At 34.8% G+C, this 19,588-nt stretch overlaps 2 protein-coding genes across 2 annotated transcripts; one reads left to right on the forward strand and one right to left on the reverse strand.

Annotated features, from left to right (window-relative positions):
• Positions 1-6,361: 6,361 nt before the first annotated feature.
• On the reverse strand, positions 6,362-8,231 carry LOC129568508 (toll-like receptor 3). The gene has a single exon (XM_055446487.1). The coding sequence runs from the start codon at positions 8,204-8,206 to the stop codon at positions 6,506-6,508; it is 1,701 nt and encodes a 566-aa protein (XP_055302462.1). The 5' UTR covers positions 8,207-8,231; the 3' UTR covers positions 6,362-6,505.
• A 2,413-nt stretch (positions 8,232-10,644) lies between these two features.
• Positions 10,645-12,011, forward strand: LOC129568510 (regucalcin-like). The gene is made up of 4 exons (XM_055446492.1): positions 10,645-10,752; positions 10,816-11,431; positions 11,518-11,656; positions 11,722-12,011. Exons 1-4 carry the CDS (start codon positions 10,705-10,707, stop codon positions 11,942-11,944), a joined length of 1,026 nt encoding a protein of 341 aa, XP_055302467.1. The 5' UTR covers positions 10,645-10,704; the 3' UTR covers positions 11,945-12,011.
• Positions 12,012-19,588: the final 7,577 nt, after the last annotated feature.

Consider the following 19,588-nt stretch of genomic DNA (forward strand, 5'->3'; position numbering starts at 1 on the left):
GAATATTCTTAATATTTGTGGTTGAATCAAGCTCCGGAGAAAAAGATGGGTGGTGGGGCGAATCGTTCCACAAACACAATGGGCAATTAGCGTGTTTTTGGGGACCTCAATGTGGTCGGAAGGGGTGGTTGACTGAGTATTTTTGTAGCACCATCAATTACCTTTCCAACGGTACCACGGGTTTGACAATGCGTGGACTACTTCTTAGATAAATAAAAATCGGCGCAAAGTCATTTTTTCGAATTTTGGGCCAAAATTCGCCTGTCGACCGATGAAAATAGGTAGTGTCACTTTAGGCGTAATAACTTCGCTTCTAGCGGTCCAAATTCCATGAAATTTTGACACAACATCAGCGAAGGATCGACAAATCTAACATCAATACTTTTCTGATGATAAACTTATGAAAAAACACTGAAAATGCGGCTGGAACGATTCGCCCCATGGGGTGGAACGATTCGCCCCACCATTTTTTGCAGAGTCCGAAATGGAAGCATCCGCCCGAAGGGCAATATCAGACCCGAAAAGAGGACAAATCAAAAAGTGTTCTTCTATAATAGTTAGGTATTGAATCTAGCTACAAGATGAAACCAAATTTTCATGATTTTTTTAAAATTTTTACGGAAATATTAATTTTGGGACAAAAATGGAACGATTCGCCCCACCTTACCCTATATGATAACAAATGGAGTAAACAACGTTACATTTACAAATCCGATTTTTCTTAGTTTTGTCTTTCATTCATGAAATTATGGATTTTTGAATTTCCATTTGGATATTATCACCGCTGGCTAATGCGTGATTGCCTTCAACAGCATTTGTTGTAACACAGTTAACCATGCACAATGTACAATGTACATACGAAAATTACCTATTCATTCCTGTCAGGAAATCTTTGTTGACTTATCAAGTTCGATCGTTTGGTCGAATGAAAGAGTCGAATTTGTAGAAGAAAAAATAGCTTCATACACTTTGTGATTTGGATTTCAATTTATTGTGTGGTTACAATCATTTGATATGATTCATTTATCACAGCTGGTATTTAATCCAAATGGTTTGAGGAAAAGCGATAACGGAATATATGGTCGGATCTTTCCCTAATGTTACAGGCCTTTGGCCTCAAAGTTATTCATAGTTCTAAATTTGGAAGAAATATTTGATAAAATAGAAAACCAAGTAATAAATATTTACAAAAAATTGTTCTGCTGCCACTCTCTATTGAAATGTAAACATCCGGACGAATATGAATGAGCCACATAAAATGACAAACAAGTTATTTCAATTCTTTTTGTCATATCGTTTTACAATTGATAGAATGGAAGAACAACTTATGAATTCTTTATCCATAACTGAGACGGAAAAAAAAATTTAAAGCAAAAAAGAGACAAATAAAGTTGTGTCACTTACAACTCAGCATTGAGCGAAAAAGACGTTTTTTGTATTTTCCTCGTTACTGGAAAGAGATAGCGACTAGATGTATTCGACCTATTTTTAGTTCTTTTTATTTTTTGCAATAATGCCGAAGCCTTATAATCGTTATGTATTTCCAGATTCTAGTAGCGAGAAAAATGCAAAACACGTCTTTTCCGCTCAAATTGTGTCACTTTTGCTCGCAACTTTATTTGTCTCTTTTTTGCTCTAAGTTTTTTTCGTCTCAGTTATGGATAAAGAGCTCATAAGTTGTTCTTTTGTTCTATGGGTGTCAATTGAGAATACTAAATGGGAAATCCAATGGATTTTAGAAAAAAATAAATAGAACAACATGTTAAACAAAAAAATTAGGTATTTGTCTTCACAGTCTTTTGTATTCATTTCGAAGCTTTACTCGGATCCACAAGAAAATGGGATAGACATATTTTGTGTAATCAAACTAAATATGGATCAATATTGAATTATTAATATCATAATTATAAGGGCTAAGCAAAATATTTACGATAAACGCAGAAATATTAATGATGAAACATTTTTCCGTCAGTAAATTGAACCATAAATGAATAAGCCATACTTATTACAGTGAAAATGACATGTTTTTATACTTCTCTGTAGTCAGAGAATGTACGCTCGACATAACAAGAGATCATTGGGTGAATACTTCTAATCTCAACGGACTCAAACTGTCAATATGTCATAATGAAAAATGTACAAAATAATTACAAAAAAAATGCTAAATCGCTCAAATATTTATTTATCACAAAGAAGGTCCAAAATATCCATTTGGAATTTTAATATTTATTTTAATATTTTGGTTAGCCCTGGTAATTATTAGAAGAATTTGCCTATAAAAAAATTGATTGAACCTATGAGAAGACTGATAAAAATTTCAATTTGCAAAAAATTGGAAGCATTTTACGATGGCACACACAACAAAACAATTTCATTGCAGTCTTGTTGAATAGTTTGAAATTGCTCACGTGTAGTTTGAGTTAAAAAAATGTCAACTCTTGATTAAATAATTGATAGAAATTAGGGAATAATATCATTTATATTGAATCAAACTGAAGAATGTGAGGAATATAAACAAAAAAGGAAATTATCCAGCACAACGTTCTCTCCTAACCACTGTTCTTGGCAACGAAAAATTATTACAAAAATATGGTTGGTTTTAACACAAAAATTGAGCGTGTCTGCTCAAAATATCAGATGTCAGGAAGAAACGGGTTAAGGTAAATGAAAAAGCACAACAAATTTATTTATTAAACAATTGGCTCTATTGTGAATGTTCTAGAATAATTTCAAAGTCAATTTTTTACATTTTTTTTTCAAACTAATTTTGAACAAATTTCTAATGTAATAATTAGTTTAGTTTGTACATCAAAACCAGTTTCGAACCTTTCCATTTTTTGCTCTTATCAAATACAGAAAATGGGCAAAAATGCTGTTTTGTACATGCTCGCCTCAGTACCTTTTATGTGTGATTTCAACTCTGGCAATCACATTTTTTTTCATATCCACTCGAATTGGATTTAAAGATAAGATCCGCAGTGAACGTGTACAAATGTGTTTTTCGAATGATACGGCCATCACTTTGGATCCAATAGCATGCTTTTTACCAAAATTAACAATTCCATGCCAAAATAACTCATCTGATGAAATTAGCTCATTTGGCAACATCATCTTATTTGAAGACGTTTTAAAGGCAAAAAGAAAACCAACACCAGATCGATCAATATTTTTCATTGTAACATCATGCGCGAGAAATGGATTGGCTACTCTCAGCGCAAGGTAATTAAACGAAATAGCTTTAATTTTCCGACGATGAAACTGCTTTTCTTTACCCAGACAAGCATGTGCCATCGAATCAGCTGCACGATGGAATCCACAGCGAGATGTTTTTGTATTGTTTGCTTCGCAAGTTGGACTTCCGCAAAACATACCATCATCAGTCATGCAGTCGCTGAGCTCATATCAAAATATCCACTTTCGTCGAATAAACTTTCGAAACATTTCAGTGGGTACTCCAGCAGAAGAATTCTTTACAAAAGATACGATTTTTGAATCGAAATATCTTATTCAAACATTTTCGGATATTTTGAGACTTATAACATTGCATCATTTTGGTGGCATTTATTTTGATTTGGATACGGTCACTCAAAAGGTTCAAATTGTTCAAAAATTTTATAAATCTTAGTATCTAATTGTTTGTAAATTCTTTTTTGCAGAATTTAGACATTCTACCAGCCAATTTTGCTGGACGAGAAATGAACACATTTATCGCAAATGGAATACTTGGGTTTAGTAGCAAGGGTCTCGGTCATAAATTGGTTGAGTTGATCATCAAGTAAAATTAATCAAAAAATTTGATTGTTCGATATTTCAAGTATTTTGTTGCATGGATTCAGAAGACTCAATATTTGTTTTATTTTCAGAGATGTGTGTGCTAATTTCGATCCAAAAGTTTGGGGTAATGCAGGACCTCAAGCCATAACTCGAATGCTCAAAACAATTTGCAACGTGACAGCGGTTATCAATATGAAACCCGAAATATGTTGGGGCTTTCATGTGCTGCCTGAGCAAGTCTTTTATCCAATATATGGCACAGAATGGGAACGCTATTTTGATGCGAGTTTCTCGAACGAATCTTTGAAAATATCCAGTAAATCAGCGGCAGTTCATTTTTGGAATGCTCATTCCGTACGGCAGCCGATTTTGAAGGATGTCAGAAATCTGACACTTGTTGAGAAGTATAGACAACTGTTGGAGAGAAATCCAAATGTTCTGAATCCATATGGGGAGACGGCATATGGAGTAATTGCCAAGACAAATTGTCCACAATCCTATCAATCTTCAGGCGATCTGTTCTGAAATGAAAACCGCAAAATATCATAACTTCACTTTAATAAAATGTTTCGAGATTTACGTTTTTTTTTTTACTTCAGTTTATTCAAAATTGTTGTAACGAAAGTGGCACTTGGCATATCGCCTCCTGTCCTTGTCCGTATTAATTGCTATAGACGAGAGTAGCAGTCGTCGTAATAAACCATTCGCTAAAGTTGAGTCATACAACTTATTTATTTGAAGGAAAAAAAAACCAAATGATAAAATGGCATATGTAAGCGAGTAAAATGAATAAAAAATCTTCTAAACCTATCGCACGTCTATTGTTTGTTCACTTTCTAACGAACAAATATTTTTCCAAACATTTGATCAAATCGACTCAATGGTGTCGACTAGAGTGGAGTTCTATATATCTTCTACGATTATGCAATCTTTTGATTAAGAATAAAAAAAACTTCCATCACATTATACAGCTATGCGCCCTTATGACTTTTTCCTCATTCTTCATATGGTTTGAGCGAATAACTTTATAATACAAAGTGTTGCTGTTGTTAGAAAAAATTCCATTGAGCTTCTTTAAATGGAATATGATGTCAGACGCAGCCGAATCAAATTTTCGAAGATGAAATTCTATTGAGAATCAAACACAAAATACTTTTCATTCTTCCAACATGAATAATCACTCGATTATAATTGAGTGGTCGGGAATAAAAATGACTAAATTTGAACCACTTATGGATAACCGTAACACAATATTCTAATATTCTTGATTTTTAAAAGTGCAACATAAATTCTCTTCGCTTGAAAGTGAATCGTAAAATATCTATGGACTATCGAAATCGTGTTTCACTTTAATTGAAGCAAAAATGTCCGAAGCCAAATCACAACCAAAACTACCATTACAATGAATCATCATTCCAATGAACTTGAAAGTGTATCGAACATTTTTGCTTCAATTAAAGTGAAACACGATTTCGATAGTCCACGATATTTTACGATTCACTTTCAAGCGAAGAGAATTTATGTTGCACTTTTAAAAATCAAGAATATTGTGTTACGGTTATTCATAAGTGGTTCAACTTTAGTTATTTTTATTCCCGACCACACAATTGAATAAAACATTTGAATAAAAGACTAAAAACCACTTTCGGCTTTATATCACTTTATATCCTCTTGTCTTACCACCAAAAGCTATGCGACTGAAACTGTTGAAGAAATTAAAGATCTTTTTTCAAACACATCTGCCATTACTTACAAAACTTATGACTTTGCTTTACGGTTTGAAATCTACGCATACATCTATGCGATTTTCAGTGGAGTGGAGCGGTCCATACGGAATTACGTATAGTCTGACGTTTAGAAGCGGTTTTGGCGTTGACTGATGCGTAGTTGACTAACACAAGCACAGAATATATATTTCTCCGCCAAAATCGCTTCTAAACGTCAGACTATACGTAATTCCGTCCGCTCCTCTCTACTGAAAATCGCATAGATGTATGCGTAGATTTCTGACCGTGTTGATATGAAACCGTCAAGAAGTTTTTCTATAGCTCTCGTTCAAATAATGATGAATGTGTCTCCTGTAATTAAACGACAAAATTGGTGAATAGGGCAAACTAGAACCTTTTGTACACATTTTCACTAGAAATTCATTTTCTAGATCAATATAACGCTATTGAACTCGTAACGTGCTGCACGTTTCAAGTAGATGTATATTTTTTTCTTGAGTATATAGGTACATTTGTGCTAACTTTGAATCAGTTGAATAAACAGTTCTTTTTTTCATGCCTAGAACAATTAAAATATCGCCCACATATTGCGCTACAGCTGATACCAGTATTATATGTCCACTTTTCATGTCGTACACAATACGTACGTATATTAATTTTTTGTCCGTCCTTTCGAACTGATATCAGTTCAAAGATATCTTCAAACTGCTTTGAATTAATTAACTAATTTTTTGAGCGTAATTTAACTCATGAATTCAAAGTTTATTCTCTAAGTAATTCGATCCATTAATGTGAGCTCTATTGTTCAAACTGTGTCTAAAATATTCTCATAATTAAAACAACATAAACCTAAACCTGTATTTGACTTTATTCGAGAAAATTTGTACATTTTCAAGCAACAAAATAGTATCAAAACCAAACAAAATTTAATTCAAATTTGTATTTTTTATATTTTTTAAATGTTTTAGACATTGTATACTTTTTTTCAAACTATACTATGCTAATCAAAGGGTTGTAATTCCACTATAAATAAAAGACAAATCCTGACTACCGCGTTCTTCACGTTGATAGCCGATATTTTGATCAAGCGAACGTTCTGCTAGTCTTTGCCTGATGCCTTCGATGGCATTGGTCTTTTTCAGTACCAAAAATCCGCAGCACGCTATACACAAACAAAGCAATACCAATTCGACAACCCGTAAACCCGTTGAGCCACTTTCCCCAACCATTTTAGAGTTTTGGGTTTGATATTCGCCTGTTTCTGTTTCAACCATAGCTGTACTAGCTTTTTCTAAAGGAACTCCAGTATCAGTAGATTTTCCATCTTCGTCAGATGATTCCATATCCATAGCAGCTTCATGACTTTGGTTTTCTTTCGAATTCTCCTCCTCGTGATAACAGTCAACACCGTCGATATGAGTTTGATCGGAGGGATTATCAAAAAGTGTTAGATTTTCCCATGACAGCAGGAAATTAGCCAAATAGTGGCACGAAAAGTGATTTTTCGATAAGCCCAAAGAAACCAATTTTGGGAAACGGACTCGAGTTAGGTTGGTCACTTCGTTCAAATCGTTTCCTTCCAAATTTAAAGTTTCCAGTGTTCTAAAATTCCGTACAAACAACGTAAAATCCACTTTTTTCATGTGATTGTAAGAGAGGTCCAGAGAGAGCAGTCTTCTTTGGTTGTAAAAAGTATTAAATCCGAAATTAGAAAGATTCGTTTGACTGAGGTTCAAATACAGCAAATTTTCGAACTTCTTCAAAGTTTCAGTGCTCAATTTTCCTATAAAATTTGACGATACGTCCAACGTTTCGATCGATGTTCCCAAAAGTTCGATAATTTTCGGAGTGTTCTGCAGTTGATTGCCAGCGATGTTGAAAATTTGCAAATTTTCGATGTATTGTTTGGCGAAGGCTAGCTCAGAATTATTTCTGCGAAATACGAAATCATTATTGCTATTCAATTCAATCTTTATCGAATTTTTCAAACAGCTTTTATCAATCTCCTTCACATTGGCCCGAGGAAATTCAACTTGCACTGATCGCATCAAAAACTCGAGCATTTTACAGTCAAGTCGTATAATCGGATTATTTTCCAAACTTAAAACGACCAAATTGTCATTGAACTGACTCTCGTCAACTGTTTTGATCAAATTATGACTCAAATCCAAAGTCGTCAACTCAGTAAGATTTCGAAATGTTTCCGCTCCCAAAATGAAAATTTCATTATGTGAAAAATTCATCGTCGACATCCTTGTAGCATGCAAAAAATCACTTGGAAAAAGCTTGGTGATTTTGTTGTAAGAAAAATCTACGTCCATGACATTAGGTGAATTATAGAAAATCGATCCCCCAATGTTGGTTAGTTTATTATGCGATGCGTTCAGTTTCTCCAGATACTTTAAGGTCAGCGTATCGGAATTTAAGCTTTGAACTCCATAAAATGAAATATCAAATTCGCGTAGGTTTGTAAATGTTCTATATAGCTTTCTATTCAAATCTGAACCTTTACACTCACTTATTTTCACCAATTTTAGAGCAGATCGGTTTTCATCCCGTGAAGGGTGATCAAAAAATTTCGAAAAACAATTGGAAACTTTCGGATAATTTCCCGTTGATTCTTTGCAAAAAAATGACACCAACTCGGTGTTATTGTTGATGTAGAAACAACCAGAAAATGTTCCCGATTGTGCCAAATTCCACATGCTGAATAGAATTGAAAAAGAAAACCAAATCGATCCGTAGCTCATTGTTGACATTGCTTTTGCCATAGAGTGACCAAAACTAAATGATTGCAGACGTAAAGATAAAAGATCGAGTATGTTTATGAAGCTAGCATAAATTCGTAATAGCCTACATTCGCTTCTGTTCCGTACCAGGCTCGGATTTGCGGAAATAGATAATTTGTGTTTGAAAGATTAAATCCACATTAGGTCATTCATACGACAATTAAATTAAATAACAGATAGCTGCTTTTCTATTCATATTCATGAATGAAACTTATTTTAAAACAAAAAAATTTCGCTTATCAGGCGCAAGTGCATACTTTGACCGCATGCTTCGCAACATCAACAATGAATGTAACAAAGTAGGAGAGGTCTGTGTAAATTGGACGAAATGATATCTTTTGTTTGGAAGTCTAGTCAAAATCAGAGACTGAACAAATGTTTATCCCACATTCTCATAGTTCATGACCAAGTAAAATAGCAGTGGAAAATTGTACTTTGTTTTCAAAACAGAATAAGCTGTATGCGGTGCAGATGTTTGCTTCACTATTATATACTGCCCAGGAAACAAGAATACGACACGAATTCGAGTTTTTGAGATAAAAAATGTAAAATCCGTTCAAGTAGAGCATTGATGTTCTATCTAGAGAGCGGCTGCTGTTCAACAGTTGAACAGCTGCTGTTGGGTTGCAATCCTATGCGTACGACACACTATGAGCCTCGCGTGCAAACTCTAACAGGATGAACTGGCAAACCCGTAGTACACATACAGCTCCGTTTGTTTATTCGAGTTTGTGCAAAATGCTTAGAGTGTATTGTGCCTACAGCTATGCAAAAAACAAACAGCCGCGTGCAGATAACAAATTCAATGTTCTTCCTTTAATGGCAGCTATGAGTTCAAGTAAGCTTATAGCTATTCCACTGGTTTGTTCTACGCATACTTATTCGTTATCAAACTGAAATGCAAATTTATTTGTTGCAATAACCAGAAAACATTTCAACTGTGAAAAAAATATTCTATCGAGCATTATGGAAAGTTACTTATTTCTGTACAGACCGAGAAATCTGTTTTATAAGGAATTTTTTCCATTATTTTTGTCATTTCGACATCCATGAAGTTTTTTGTCTGATAATGATTACAATGAAACTTAACCGAAACTTTCAGTTGTTATTTCCATAGCCACTCGAGTTTTTCATTGATTTTTTTTTCAAATTTCTTAATCGGCAATAGAATGAATCATCTTCTTAATCCGTTTAATTTCCGCAATATCTTCATCTAGTTATAAGACTCTAATATGATTTCACATTGTAGATACGTGTATAAAAACCAGTTCACATTGATCCTAACCCTCTAATGCATTAATTTTTCCCAGGGCTGGGAGTACTGGTACTTGGTTGATTTTTGACCATAGATAATTAAAAAAATATTCATAATCCTGGATTCCTCATGGTTTAGTCAGGAAATGTGATTGACATAAATCAGAGACAATCAAATCCATTGTTTAAAAGTGTCAAAAATGTGTCTAATTTAAAGTTCGAATAATTTATTTTGTCAAATTTTTGTTTTTGCACACATTTTTGTCTATACTTTTACAATCACACGAAATAGACAAAAATTGCCAAAGACAAAAATAAAGAGACATTGACGAATGAAAATTCCCTTTGAAGCAATGTGATCCTATGTACGTTTTACGTTCTACAGGCGTTCAAATGTTGCCCGTCTAGAGGGGTTTGTATGCATTAGAGGGTTAATAAGCAAAAGTATTGAGTACTGGTCACAGCTTGTGAATAAAAAATGATGAATTTTCTCAGATCTATAAATTTCGACTGCGGCCGTAAAATTAGAATAGAAATGTAAAAATAAACATCACGTTGATCGAACGTGAAGCGTGTCATTAACTAACTGATAGCAGAACGTTATAGCAATATTTATCTATTTCGAATCGATGCCATAAGACGGTATGTAAATAGTAGAATCAAATGCAGACGTGTGCAAGGTCAAAAATCCTAGAGGGGGGTAAATTTTTTTTTGGCAGATTGGGGGTCGAAATTTCCTCAGTGGGGGTCTAACGATTTTGTCAATGGGTGTCGAAAAAAAGTGAAGACCAAAAAAAGATCCCCACTTTTGAAAATCGATTCTATCTAGTGTAAACTAGTCAAAATCACTCGAAGGGGGTTTCCCATTTTCAAATCCTAGATGGGGGGTAAAACCGGAAAAATCCTCCCCTTGCACACGTCTGATCAAACGTAAAAGAGAATAAAATATGCGGTCATTTGGCTAGGTGTGTATTCAATGAATGTGATTGGAAAATGCAAACAAACTGTTCGTTAACGACCTACTTTAGCGTACAAATATTTGTGATAAAAATGTGTTTAGTCGTTCAAAAAACTCTGCGCATATAGTCTTTGTGAATGATATTTAAGAGAAGTCATTCCGAAACATACTTTTGTAGTTCGTAGACACTTCTGAAATCAGCATGCAGAAAATCGTATTACTTTTTCTGAGTTGTCTCGCTCAATCAACTGTAAGTTGAATAAGTGTTTAAATTTCCTGTATTTCAAGATGGCACAGAATTATTTTTTTGTAGGTTAGTTGGGAAATATCAAAGATAACAACACCCGAGATTAGTATACCACATTCCGCTTATTGGGATGACGATACACAGAGTCTATACTTCGTGGGCTTTGTTACATCCGGGGCACAGGCATCAATATTTCGGTACAATTCTACCGATGGGGTTTTTTACTCTGCCTACATTGATGGAGTACAATCGCCTTCATTCATTATTCCGACCAACAAAAAAGTATGTGAAATATGTAAAAAGTGTGGTGAAAAGTTGTTCGCAGTTGGGATTGATCATGATGTCGTTGTTGTCAAATGGAACGGAAAATCTACAAAAGCTAAGATTGTGAGTTCAATTTTCAGTGTTGAGAACAACAATCCATCGGTTCGATACGATGTTGCAGCAACTGATAGCAGTGGACGCTTGTACACAGGAAGCGTCTCGCAAACACTTTGCAATGCCACTGCCACTCGGTCATTGTATCGATACACAAGAACAGCCGGTGTAGATCGTTTATTCGGTGGATTGATATCATCGACTGGTATTGCTTTTAACGAAAAACTAGGCAAAATGTATCATTTTGATTCGTGTCAATTATTGCTTACGGAATATGACTACGACCCAAAAACGGGAGATATTTGTGAGTGCTTTGGATGTGCTTTTTATTCATACGTTTGTAGGTGATCTTGAATGGGACCCAATTTGATATGATCGAATCTATTCCAGGTAATGGTCGTGTAGTACTTGAGTATCCATTGAATGGAATACCGATCAATACTAACCTTCCATTTGGACTAGCAATTGACTCGAAGGGAATGTTGTATACTTCTGTTTATACTGGCTCAGTTTGGAAAATTAATCCATGGTAAAAAAAAATTGGAAAAAAATTAGTGTTCGAATGAATCAGTCATGTGTTGTTCATGCTTTCAGGACGTCCACGGTGGTTGAGATTATCAATTTGCCAGTGCCGGGTGCTTTAGGGCTTGCGTTTGGTGGGATTCATAGAAACATTTTGTACGTCATAACTGGATCGGTAATCCTCGATGCACTCTCATCGAAGGTTATCAAGGAGGTCACAGATGGTAGTTCAATTTATGCAATATCTGGTTTAGATTCAGAAGGTCTACCATTGACACGAATGGATGTTAAATGATGAAATAATTATTCAGAATGCAGACAAATAAAACACATTTTGACAGTCAATCAAACAGTGGAATAAAGTGGATTTGATTTTAATAAAATTTCAACGTACAGCGACAAGTTAGCTTGATTATTTGATTGAAAAATTCGTTTTTAAAATTACTTTAAACGATTTGGTTTTATATGGTGTATTTTCTTTCATTGTTTCAGCTTCCAATTAAAGCAATATCATTCTGACTTCCCTGATTCTCACTTCGATAAACAGCATCTCTATCCATGTATAATCGAGTTAATTTTTGCCTCATTTCTTGTATAGCTTTTGATTTTTTCAATACTAAATATCCACAGCATACGATGCACAACACTAGCAAAACTCGTTCGATAACTCGAAAATCAGTGGAACTATCCGTTTGAACCGATCTGTGGAGAATTATTTATATTTTCAATTTTGTTCGTTTTATACTATGAAGTACAGGAAAAAATTGATTTTGCATTAGTTTCGCGTTCAATATGTGTGTCTCTGCCAGTTGAATTGACATTATCGGTCTTTTGAATACACTGCGTCTCTGTGTCCACTTTTATGCTTTCACTTTTCGTCACATCTTCAACTTCTTCCGTGGCTTCAGTCAAATCCGTAGCTTCCGTAGCATTCACTTCTTCACTCTCTGCACCATCGACACTTCCATCACCATTTCTTCCTTCTTCATGATAACAGTCAACTCCATCAATATGCGTTTCATCCGATGGACTATGAAATAGTTGCAAACTTTCCCACTGACGTAAAAATGTTGCCAGATAATCGCAGGAGAAGCGATTTTTCGAAATGCCCAAGAATGAGAGCACGGGAAATTCGATCGATTAACACTGTCAATTTCTTTGGTCAATTTTTTGAAATTCCTCAACAGTAGCATAAAATTCACTCTCTCTAGTTGGTTATTATAAGAAAGGTCGAGTGATTTGAGCTTGTTTTGATGGTAAAATGTTGTGAATCCAAAGTTCGACAAATTCGTGTGGCTTAAATTTAAATATTGCAAATTGTTGAACTTTTTGAAAGTTTGTGAGTTTAATTTCCCAATGTAATTAGAGGCAACGTCCAGACTTTCGATGGATGGTCCCAATAGTTCAAGAATTTTTGACGTATTTTGCATTCGATTACCGGAGATACTTAAGAATGTCATATTTTTCAAATGTTCCTTAGTGCAACGCAATTCGGAACTACTGTTTGCTATACAAAAAACCACTTCATCTGTGCCATTCGCATCAATTTACACTGAGTCTCCCAAGCAACTGGTGTCGATTTTCTTGACATTTTCGAACGAAATATTCACCATTGAAAGAAATTCATAGTCAATATAAATCAAAGGATTATTTTCCAACTGTAAAACATTCAATTTGTTTTCGCTGAATTGCGTTTTATCAATTGATGTGATGAAATTACCACTTAAATCCAACGTTTTCAACTCGCTAAGGCTTCGAAATGTCTCCGGTCCTAAGGAGACAATTTTATTATTTGACACATTGATCATCGACAATTTCAGTGCTCGTCGAAAATTTTCCGAATTGAGTGCCGGATTTGATTGTAAGAAAAATCAATTTCTTTAATTTCGGGTAAATTCAAGAAGATCCACTCCGAAATGCCTGTTAAATTGTTATGTGATGCACTCATCTTTTCACAATACGGAAAATTTAATGTACTCGGTGTTAATTGTTTTGCTCCAAAATGGGAAATATCAAAAATGCGTAAATTTTTGAACGATCTGTAGAGATTTTCATTCAGACTCGGTCCATTAATAGCACCAGTTTTTAGAAGCTTCACTTTGATTCGGTTAATCTTCCGTGAAGCATCAACGAAGAATTTCTCGTCTGTAGGAGTGCAGTCAGACGTGTGCAAGGTCAAAAATCCTAGAAGGGGGTAAATTTTTTTTGGCAGATCGGGGTCTAAAAATTTTCTCAATGGGTGTCGAAAAAAAAGTGAAGACCTAAAAAAAGGTCCTCACTTTTGAAAATCAATTCTATCTAGTGTAAAAAATTTCAAAATCGCTTGATGGGGGTCTTGATTTTCAAATCCGAGATGGGGGGTAAAACCGGAACTTTTCAGTGAATTCATATCGAATTGCTCGAAATAATTATTCTTATCATGAAAACAGTTCAAATATCATTTCAAAAGAACAATGGGATTTTTATTGACTGAGTAAAGTTTGAAATTTACAGTTGTCATTATTGTTTATTTTAAAATTTAGAAAAAGTCATTTAAAAAGGAGAAGAAAAAATGATTTTGAAACAAAAACGTAATTTTTCATTTGTTTTCCTTCAAAGCTTTCTCCTTGTGTTCAATCAATTCAATGCAATTTTGTCTGTTTCTCACATCATGTTGATACCCATCTCTTTCTCCCGGACTATTTGCCATCTTTTGTTTGATACGCTGAATGAGTTTGGTTTTGACCACCAAGTACATACAACATATTACCAGTAAAATGTATTTTAAAAATTTCAATTCGCCTAAAATACTGTCCGAGGTGTCGGCTGAATGTGGCTTTCCTTTGCTTTGCTCATTCGCATCATATGACTTTATCTTTCCAATTTCCGTGGTTATGGTTTTCTGTATCTTTTCCGTTGAAGTACGTTCATTTATGGTTGACATTGACTTGGACATTTGTTCAGTTGCATTGTTGTTTCTTTTTTCAGCAATCTTATTCGAACTCAACTTAATCGTGGGTGTTTCCTTTGTGTGAAGCACAATTTCTGTCGTTGTCGTAATTTTATGCAAGTTTGGTGTTTCTGTCGTTTTGACTGTACTGAACTTATCTACAGTTTTTACCGTTTCCGCTTCTTCATAGTCTTTCTCTGTGATGCGATTCCATTTGGATGTGGTTTTTGTGTTGTGGCCATTCTCAATATTATCTTGATCTCTTCTCTCGATATCTTCACCCCTTACGTTCTGCTCGTCATGGTAACAATCAACTCCATCAATGTGCGTTTGATCAGATGGATTGTGAAACAGTTGTAAACTTTCCCATTGACGCAAAAAAGTTGCCAAGTAATGGCATGAAAATCGATTCTTTGAAATACCCAAAGAAGTCAACTTTGGAAAATTCAATCGAGTAACACTGTCAATTTCGGATAAGTCATTGCCTTCGAGATTTAGCGAGTCCAAACCTTTGAAATTTCTTAAAAACAATGTAAAGTCGACTTTTTTCAGCCAATTGAAAGACAAATCGAGTGTCTTCAAATTGCTTTGATGGTAAAAGGTATTAAAGCCAAAGTTCGATAGATTGGTGTAGCTGAGATTGAGATACTGTAGATTTTTGAGATTTTTGAATGTTTTCTCATTTAGGTTCCCGATAAAATTTGACGACACGTCCAATATTTGCAGAGAGGGTCCGAATAAATCGATTAATTCTGGTGTATTTTCCAAATGATTCCCGGAGATATTGAAATAAATCAATTTCTGAAAATGTCCTTTCAAACAGTGTATCTCAGAAGTATCGTTCAAAATATGGAAAATAACCTCATCGTCTTCGTTATTCAAAACGATTTGCAGCAAATCCCCAATGCAACTTGTATCGATTTCTTTAACATTTTTCCAGGAAACTTCAGTCGATATTGAACTCATCAACAGCAGAAAAATATTACAATCGAATCGCTCTATTGGATTTTGGTCTATGTACAATTCTTGCAATTTGTTGTCATTTCCATAAAACGGAATGTAGTGCGCCGTGTTTGATGAGATTTTCGACAGCTGCGTTTGGCTCAAATTCAAATATTTCAAATTGATAAACTTTTTAAAGATGTCGGCATTTAGTTCATGTATTAAATTCGAAGATATGTCTAATGTTTCGATGGATGACCCCAACGATGCGATTATTTGCGGCATATTTTCGAGTTCGTTACTGGAGACATTCAAGTGTTTCAAATTTTGTAGAGATTCTTTAGGACACTGTAGTTCGGAATATTGCGCTTTGGAAACTTGAAAACTGACCTTTTCATTGTAAAAGTAGAAACTCAAGGCATTTCCCACGCAGCTTGTATCAATTCCTTCGATGTGATCACAGGAAACTTGCACTGCAACGGATCTCTTGAGTAGTGTAAAAATGTTACAATCAAAGCGAACAATTGGGTTATCCTCTAAATTCAACCACTCTAATTTTGTGTTGTACGTGGAAAATGAAACATTCTCGAACTGATCGAAACTGATGGTGGTGAGGCTGGTATTTTTCAAATTCAACTGTTTCAAATTCGTGAATTTTTCTCAAGTTTGCACATTTAATTTCTCCATGAAATTCGCAGACACGTCCAATGTTTCAATTGATGACCCCAACAAATCAACTACGTATACCGTGTCTTCAAGCTGATTTCCAGACATGTTCAAGTAATTTAAACTGCTAAAACTTTCAATCGTTAAAATTACCCTGGAATCATTCTCCAGCAAGCGAAAAATCACGTCAATATCGTCTTCAACTTCAACTTGAACTGAATCGCCCAATGAGCTTGTATCAAGTCTCGAAATATGGTTCATTGTAATATTAACTGAAGTTGATGTCATCAAATTGGAGAGAAAATCAAATTTTCGTATCGGATTATTATCCAGTTGCAGCAATTCTAATTCTTTGTTATTCCTAAACAAATCCTCATCGATTGTTTCGATCATATTGTTACTTAGATCGAGTATTTTAAGTTTGTTGAAGTTCGAAAAAGTCGTCATATCCAAAGTCGATATTTTATTGAATGAGAAATTTGCTTCCAAAAGGTTTGATAAATGTATAAAAGCATCCCCCGACAATTGAGTTAATTTATTGTGCGAAACGTTGAAATTCTCCAAATATTCCATATTCAAAGCCACGGATTCCAAGTATTTGATACCAAAGTTTGAAACATCAAGCACTTCTACATTGGTGAATGCTTTGAAATAATCTGCATTCATACTTGTTCCCGTACACTTCACTATGAGTATTTTGATCTTTGCTCGATGTGCGTTCCAAGAGCTTCCTTCATAGTTCCATGAGTAACAACTCTGTTTTACATCTCTTCCACCGGAATATTCACATATCACTTCAACTGATTTGGTTGTGTTATCAGTAAAAAAACAACCCGTATCTCCTGAACAAGGAACACTTAGAAAATTGATCAGAATCAAAGAGCAAATGAATGTAATTTCGTATTTCATTTCTTTGTAACTAGATTGAAAGAGCATATAACCGCAGATGTTGTCGTTCCAAATTTGCTTTCAAGACTAACCACATTCATTCTGTGTGCATATCGTTGCAATTTGAGAGGAAACAGTATGCTGTTTTCACTCGCTTTCGCACACACTACACTTATCACACATTACATTTATTCGTATTCATTCATATCACTTATTCAGGGAGTAAATGCTGATGAATACAATGATTGCTTCTTGCGCAGAAATATATACATTTGATTAGTCAAGACACATAAATGCAATGAAATTCTGTAAAAATTGATGCACGCGTCGTTCGACAGGCTTGAAATTATTTTCAAAGAATACACAGGCACTCTGTACAATAAGACCTAATTGTAACCTCGATTTATCCCCCTCTTCGTTTGATTTCCTATCCAATTTCCACAGTCATCGTTTTTTGTTAGATCGATCTTCCTTAAATAGAGTTTCCTTGTAGAGCTTCAAAAGAGGTATTTGGACTAGGTTCGATTTTCGAATTTAGCCCCCCTTAACCTTCAGACCGACCACCACTTTAGTTGCAATTTTTTCGGAATAAAAATAATAAGCAGCGAACTGGCTTATAAAAAATTATAGTGAGATAGAACATTTCATATATTTTATTATAAAAAACATTTTAAAAATCAAGTTTCAATAGAACAATGGACCCAATACATAATGATTAGGTGTTCGAAACCTAATAATTGATAAGATTTGTAATATGTTGATTCATTCGCGAATCATGTGCAAAAGTAACATTTGTCTCCAGTGATTTGGAAGCCATTAGTCGTCTCATTTTTTGAACAACTTTAGACGTCATCACCAAGTATCCGCAGCACATCAAGCATAATGAAAACAGTAGATACTTTACTGCTCGAAGTTCCTCCAGATGCGTTGGTGTGATTTCCGTTGAACGAAGCTCGTTTAGTGTTCCGTGATTGTCGGCTTCTTCCCTGAATGTTTTATGGTTGAAATTTCCACCTGAAATGGTAAACTTTCAGGCGTTAATTTCATATTCGATTTTGTCATTGAAAAGTTTGTATCATTCTGTTCTATTGCAATTTGTTCACCTCTCGGAATTTCGGCACTTTCGTTCAACCTTTGTGATTCATTTTTTTGCTGAGTTTCTTGATCTTCATGAATACAATCGACTCCATTGATGTGCTTTTGATTTGATGGGTTATCGATGAGATGTAACTGTGGCCAATGAAGTAAAAATTTCACCAAATAATCGCATGAAAAACGATTTCGTGAGATGCCCAAGGTTGCTAGATTGGGAAAATATAGTTTTGTGAGTGTATTTATCTCCGTTAAGTCGTTGCCTTCAAGATTGAGCGTGTCCAAATTGTTGAAATTCCGCAATAATAACGTAAAATTCACCATTCTCAATTGATTGTACGAAATATCAAGAACTTTCAATTTTCGTTGATGGAAAAATGTGCTGAACCCGAAATTTGACAGATTGGTTCGGCTTAAATTGAGATATTTTAAACTGTCAAACTTTTCAAATGTGTGAGCACTTAATTTTCCAATGAAATTCGAAGACACGTCTAAAGCTTTGATCGATGATCCCAACGAATCTATAACAACCGACACATTTTGAAGCTGATTGCCGGATATATTGAAGCTGGTTAGATTTTCAAAGTTTCCTCGTGGGCAATGCAATTCAGAGCTATTTTCGGTTGTTCCGAAAATAATTTCATCACTTTGCACGTTAATTTTCAGCGATAGTTTCAGAGAGCTTGTGTCAAGTTCTTCAAGATGCTTCCAAGAGACCGCAACCGAAGCTGAGTTCATCAATGGCCAGAAGACATTGCCATCGAATCGTTTAATTGGATTTTCCTCAAGTTGCAAGTTTGTAAGATTTTTGTTGAATTTGAATTGATTCTCTTCAATGGAAGTGATGAAATTATGACTTAAGTCCAGTATTTTCAACTCTTTAAGTTTCCAAAATGTTTCTACATCCAAAACATGTAAAATGTTATAGGAAAAGTTCAGGGTTGTCACTTTTGTTATACCCTCAAGGTGACTTGGATCAAGTCCTTTAAATTGATTAAAGGAAAAGTCAGCTTCTATTAAATTTTTCAACTGATAAACTGATCCTGTTAAACTGGAAATTTTATTATTCGATGCATTAAGTTTTTCCAAATTAGCCAATTCCAAAGCTTCTGCTGTTAAATGATCGGCTCCATAAAATGAAATATCGAAATCACGCAAGTTCGTAAATGTCTTGAATAAGAATCGGTTCAAACTATCGCCACGACAGTCACCCAAGCTTAAACGTTTTATCGTTGGTCTATACAAATTCTCGTCATCGCCAAAAAGTCGACTGATACAATCAGTTTCGGGATATGATTCTTGCGCTTCTTCGCAGACAAATACAACTGACTCGTTTTTATTATCGGAGAAAAAGCAATCAGAGAGATTGTTTGATGCGCATGCAATATCCATTATTTGCAGTGGAATTAGAAAGAACATCAA

Source organism: Sitodiplosis mosellana, unplaced genomic scaffold (genome assembly GCF_009176505.1).
Source record: "Sitodiplosis mosellana isolate CC-2019 unplaced genomic scaffold, AAFC_SMos_1.0 Smas_scaffold_20, whole genome shotgun sequence".
NCBI lineage: Eukaryota > Metazoa > Arthropoda > Insecta > Diptera > Cecidomyiidae > Sitodiplosis > Sitodiplosis mosellana.

Coding starts and splice junctions, on each gene's coding strand:
- LOC129568510 (XM_055446492.1), top strand. CDS start 10,705: ATGCAGAAAATCGTATTACTTTTTCTGAGTTGTCTCGCTCAATCAACT. Junction 11,432..11,517: donor CCCAAAAACGGGAGATATTT/GTGAGTGCTTTG, acceptor AATCTATTCCAG/GTAATGGTCGTGTAGTACTT. Junction 11,657..11,721: donor GTTTGGAAAATTAATCCATG/GTAAAAAAAAAT, acceptor TCATGCTTTCAG/GACGTCCACGGTGGTTGAGA.
- LOC129568508 (XM_055446487.1), bottom strand. CDS start 8,206: ATGTGGAATTTGGCACAATCGGGAACATTTTCTGGTTGTTTCTACATC.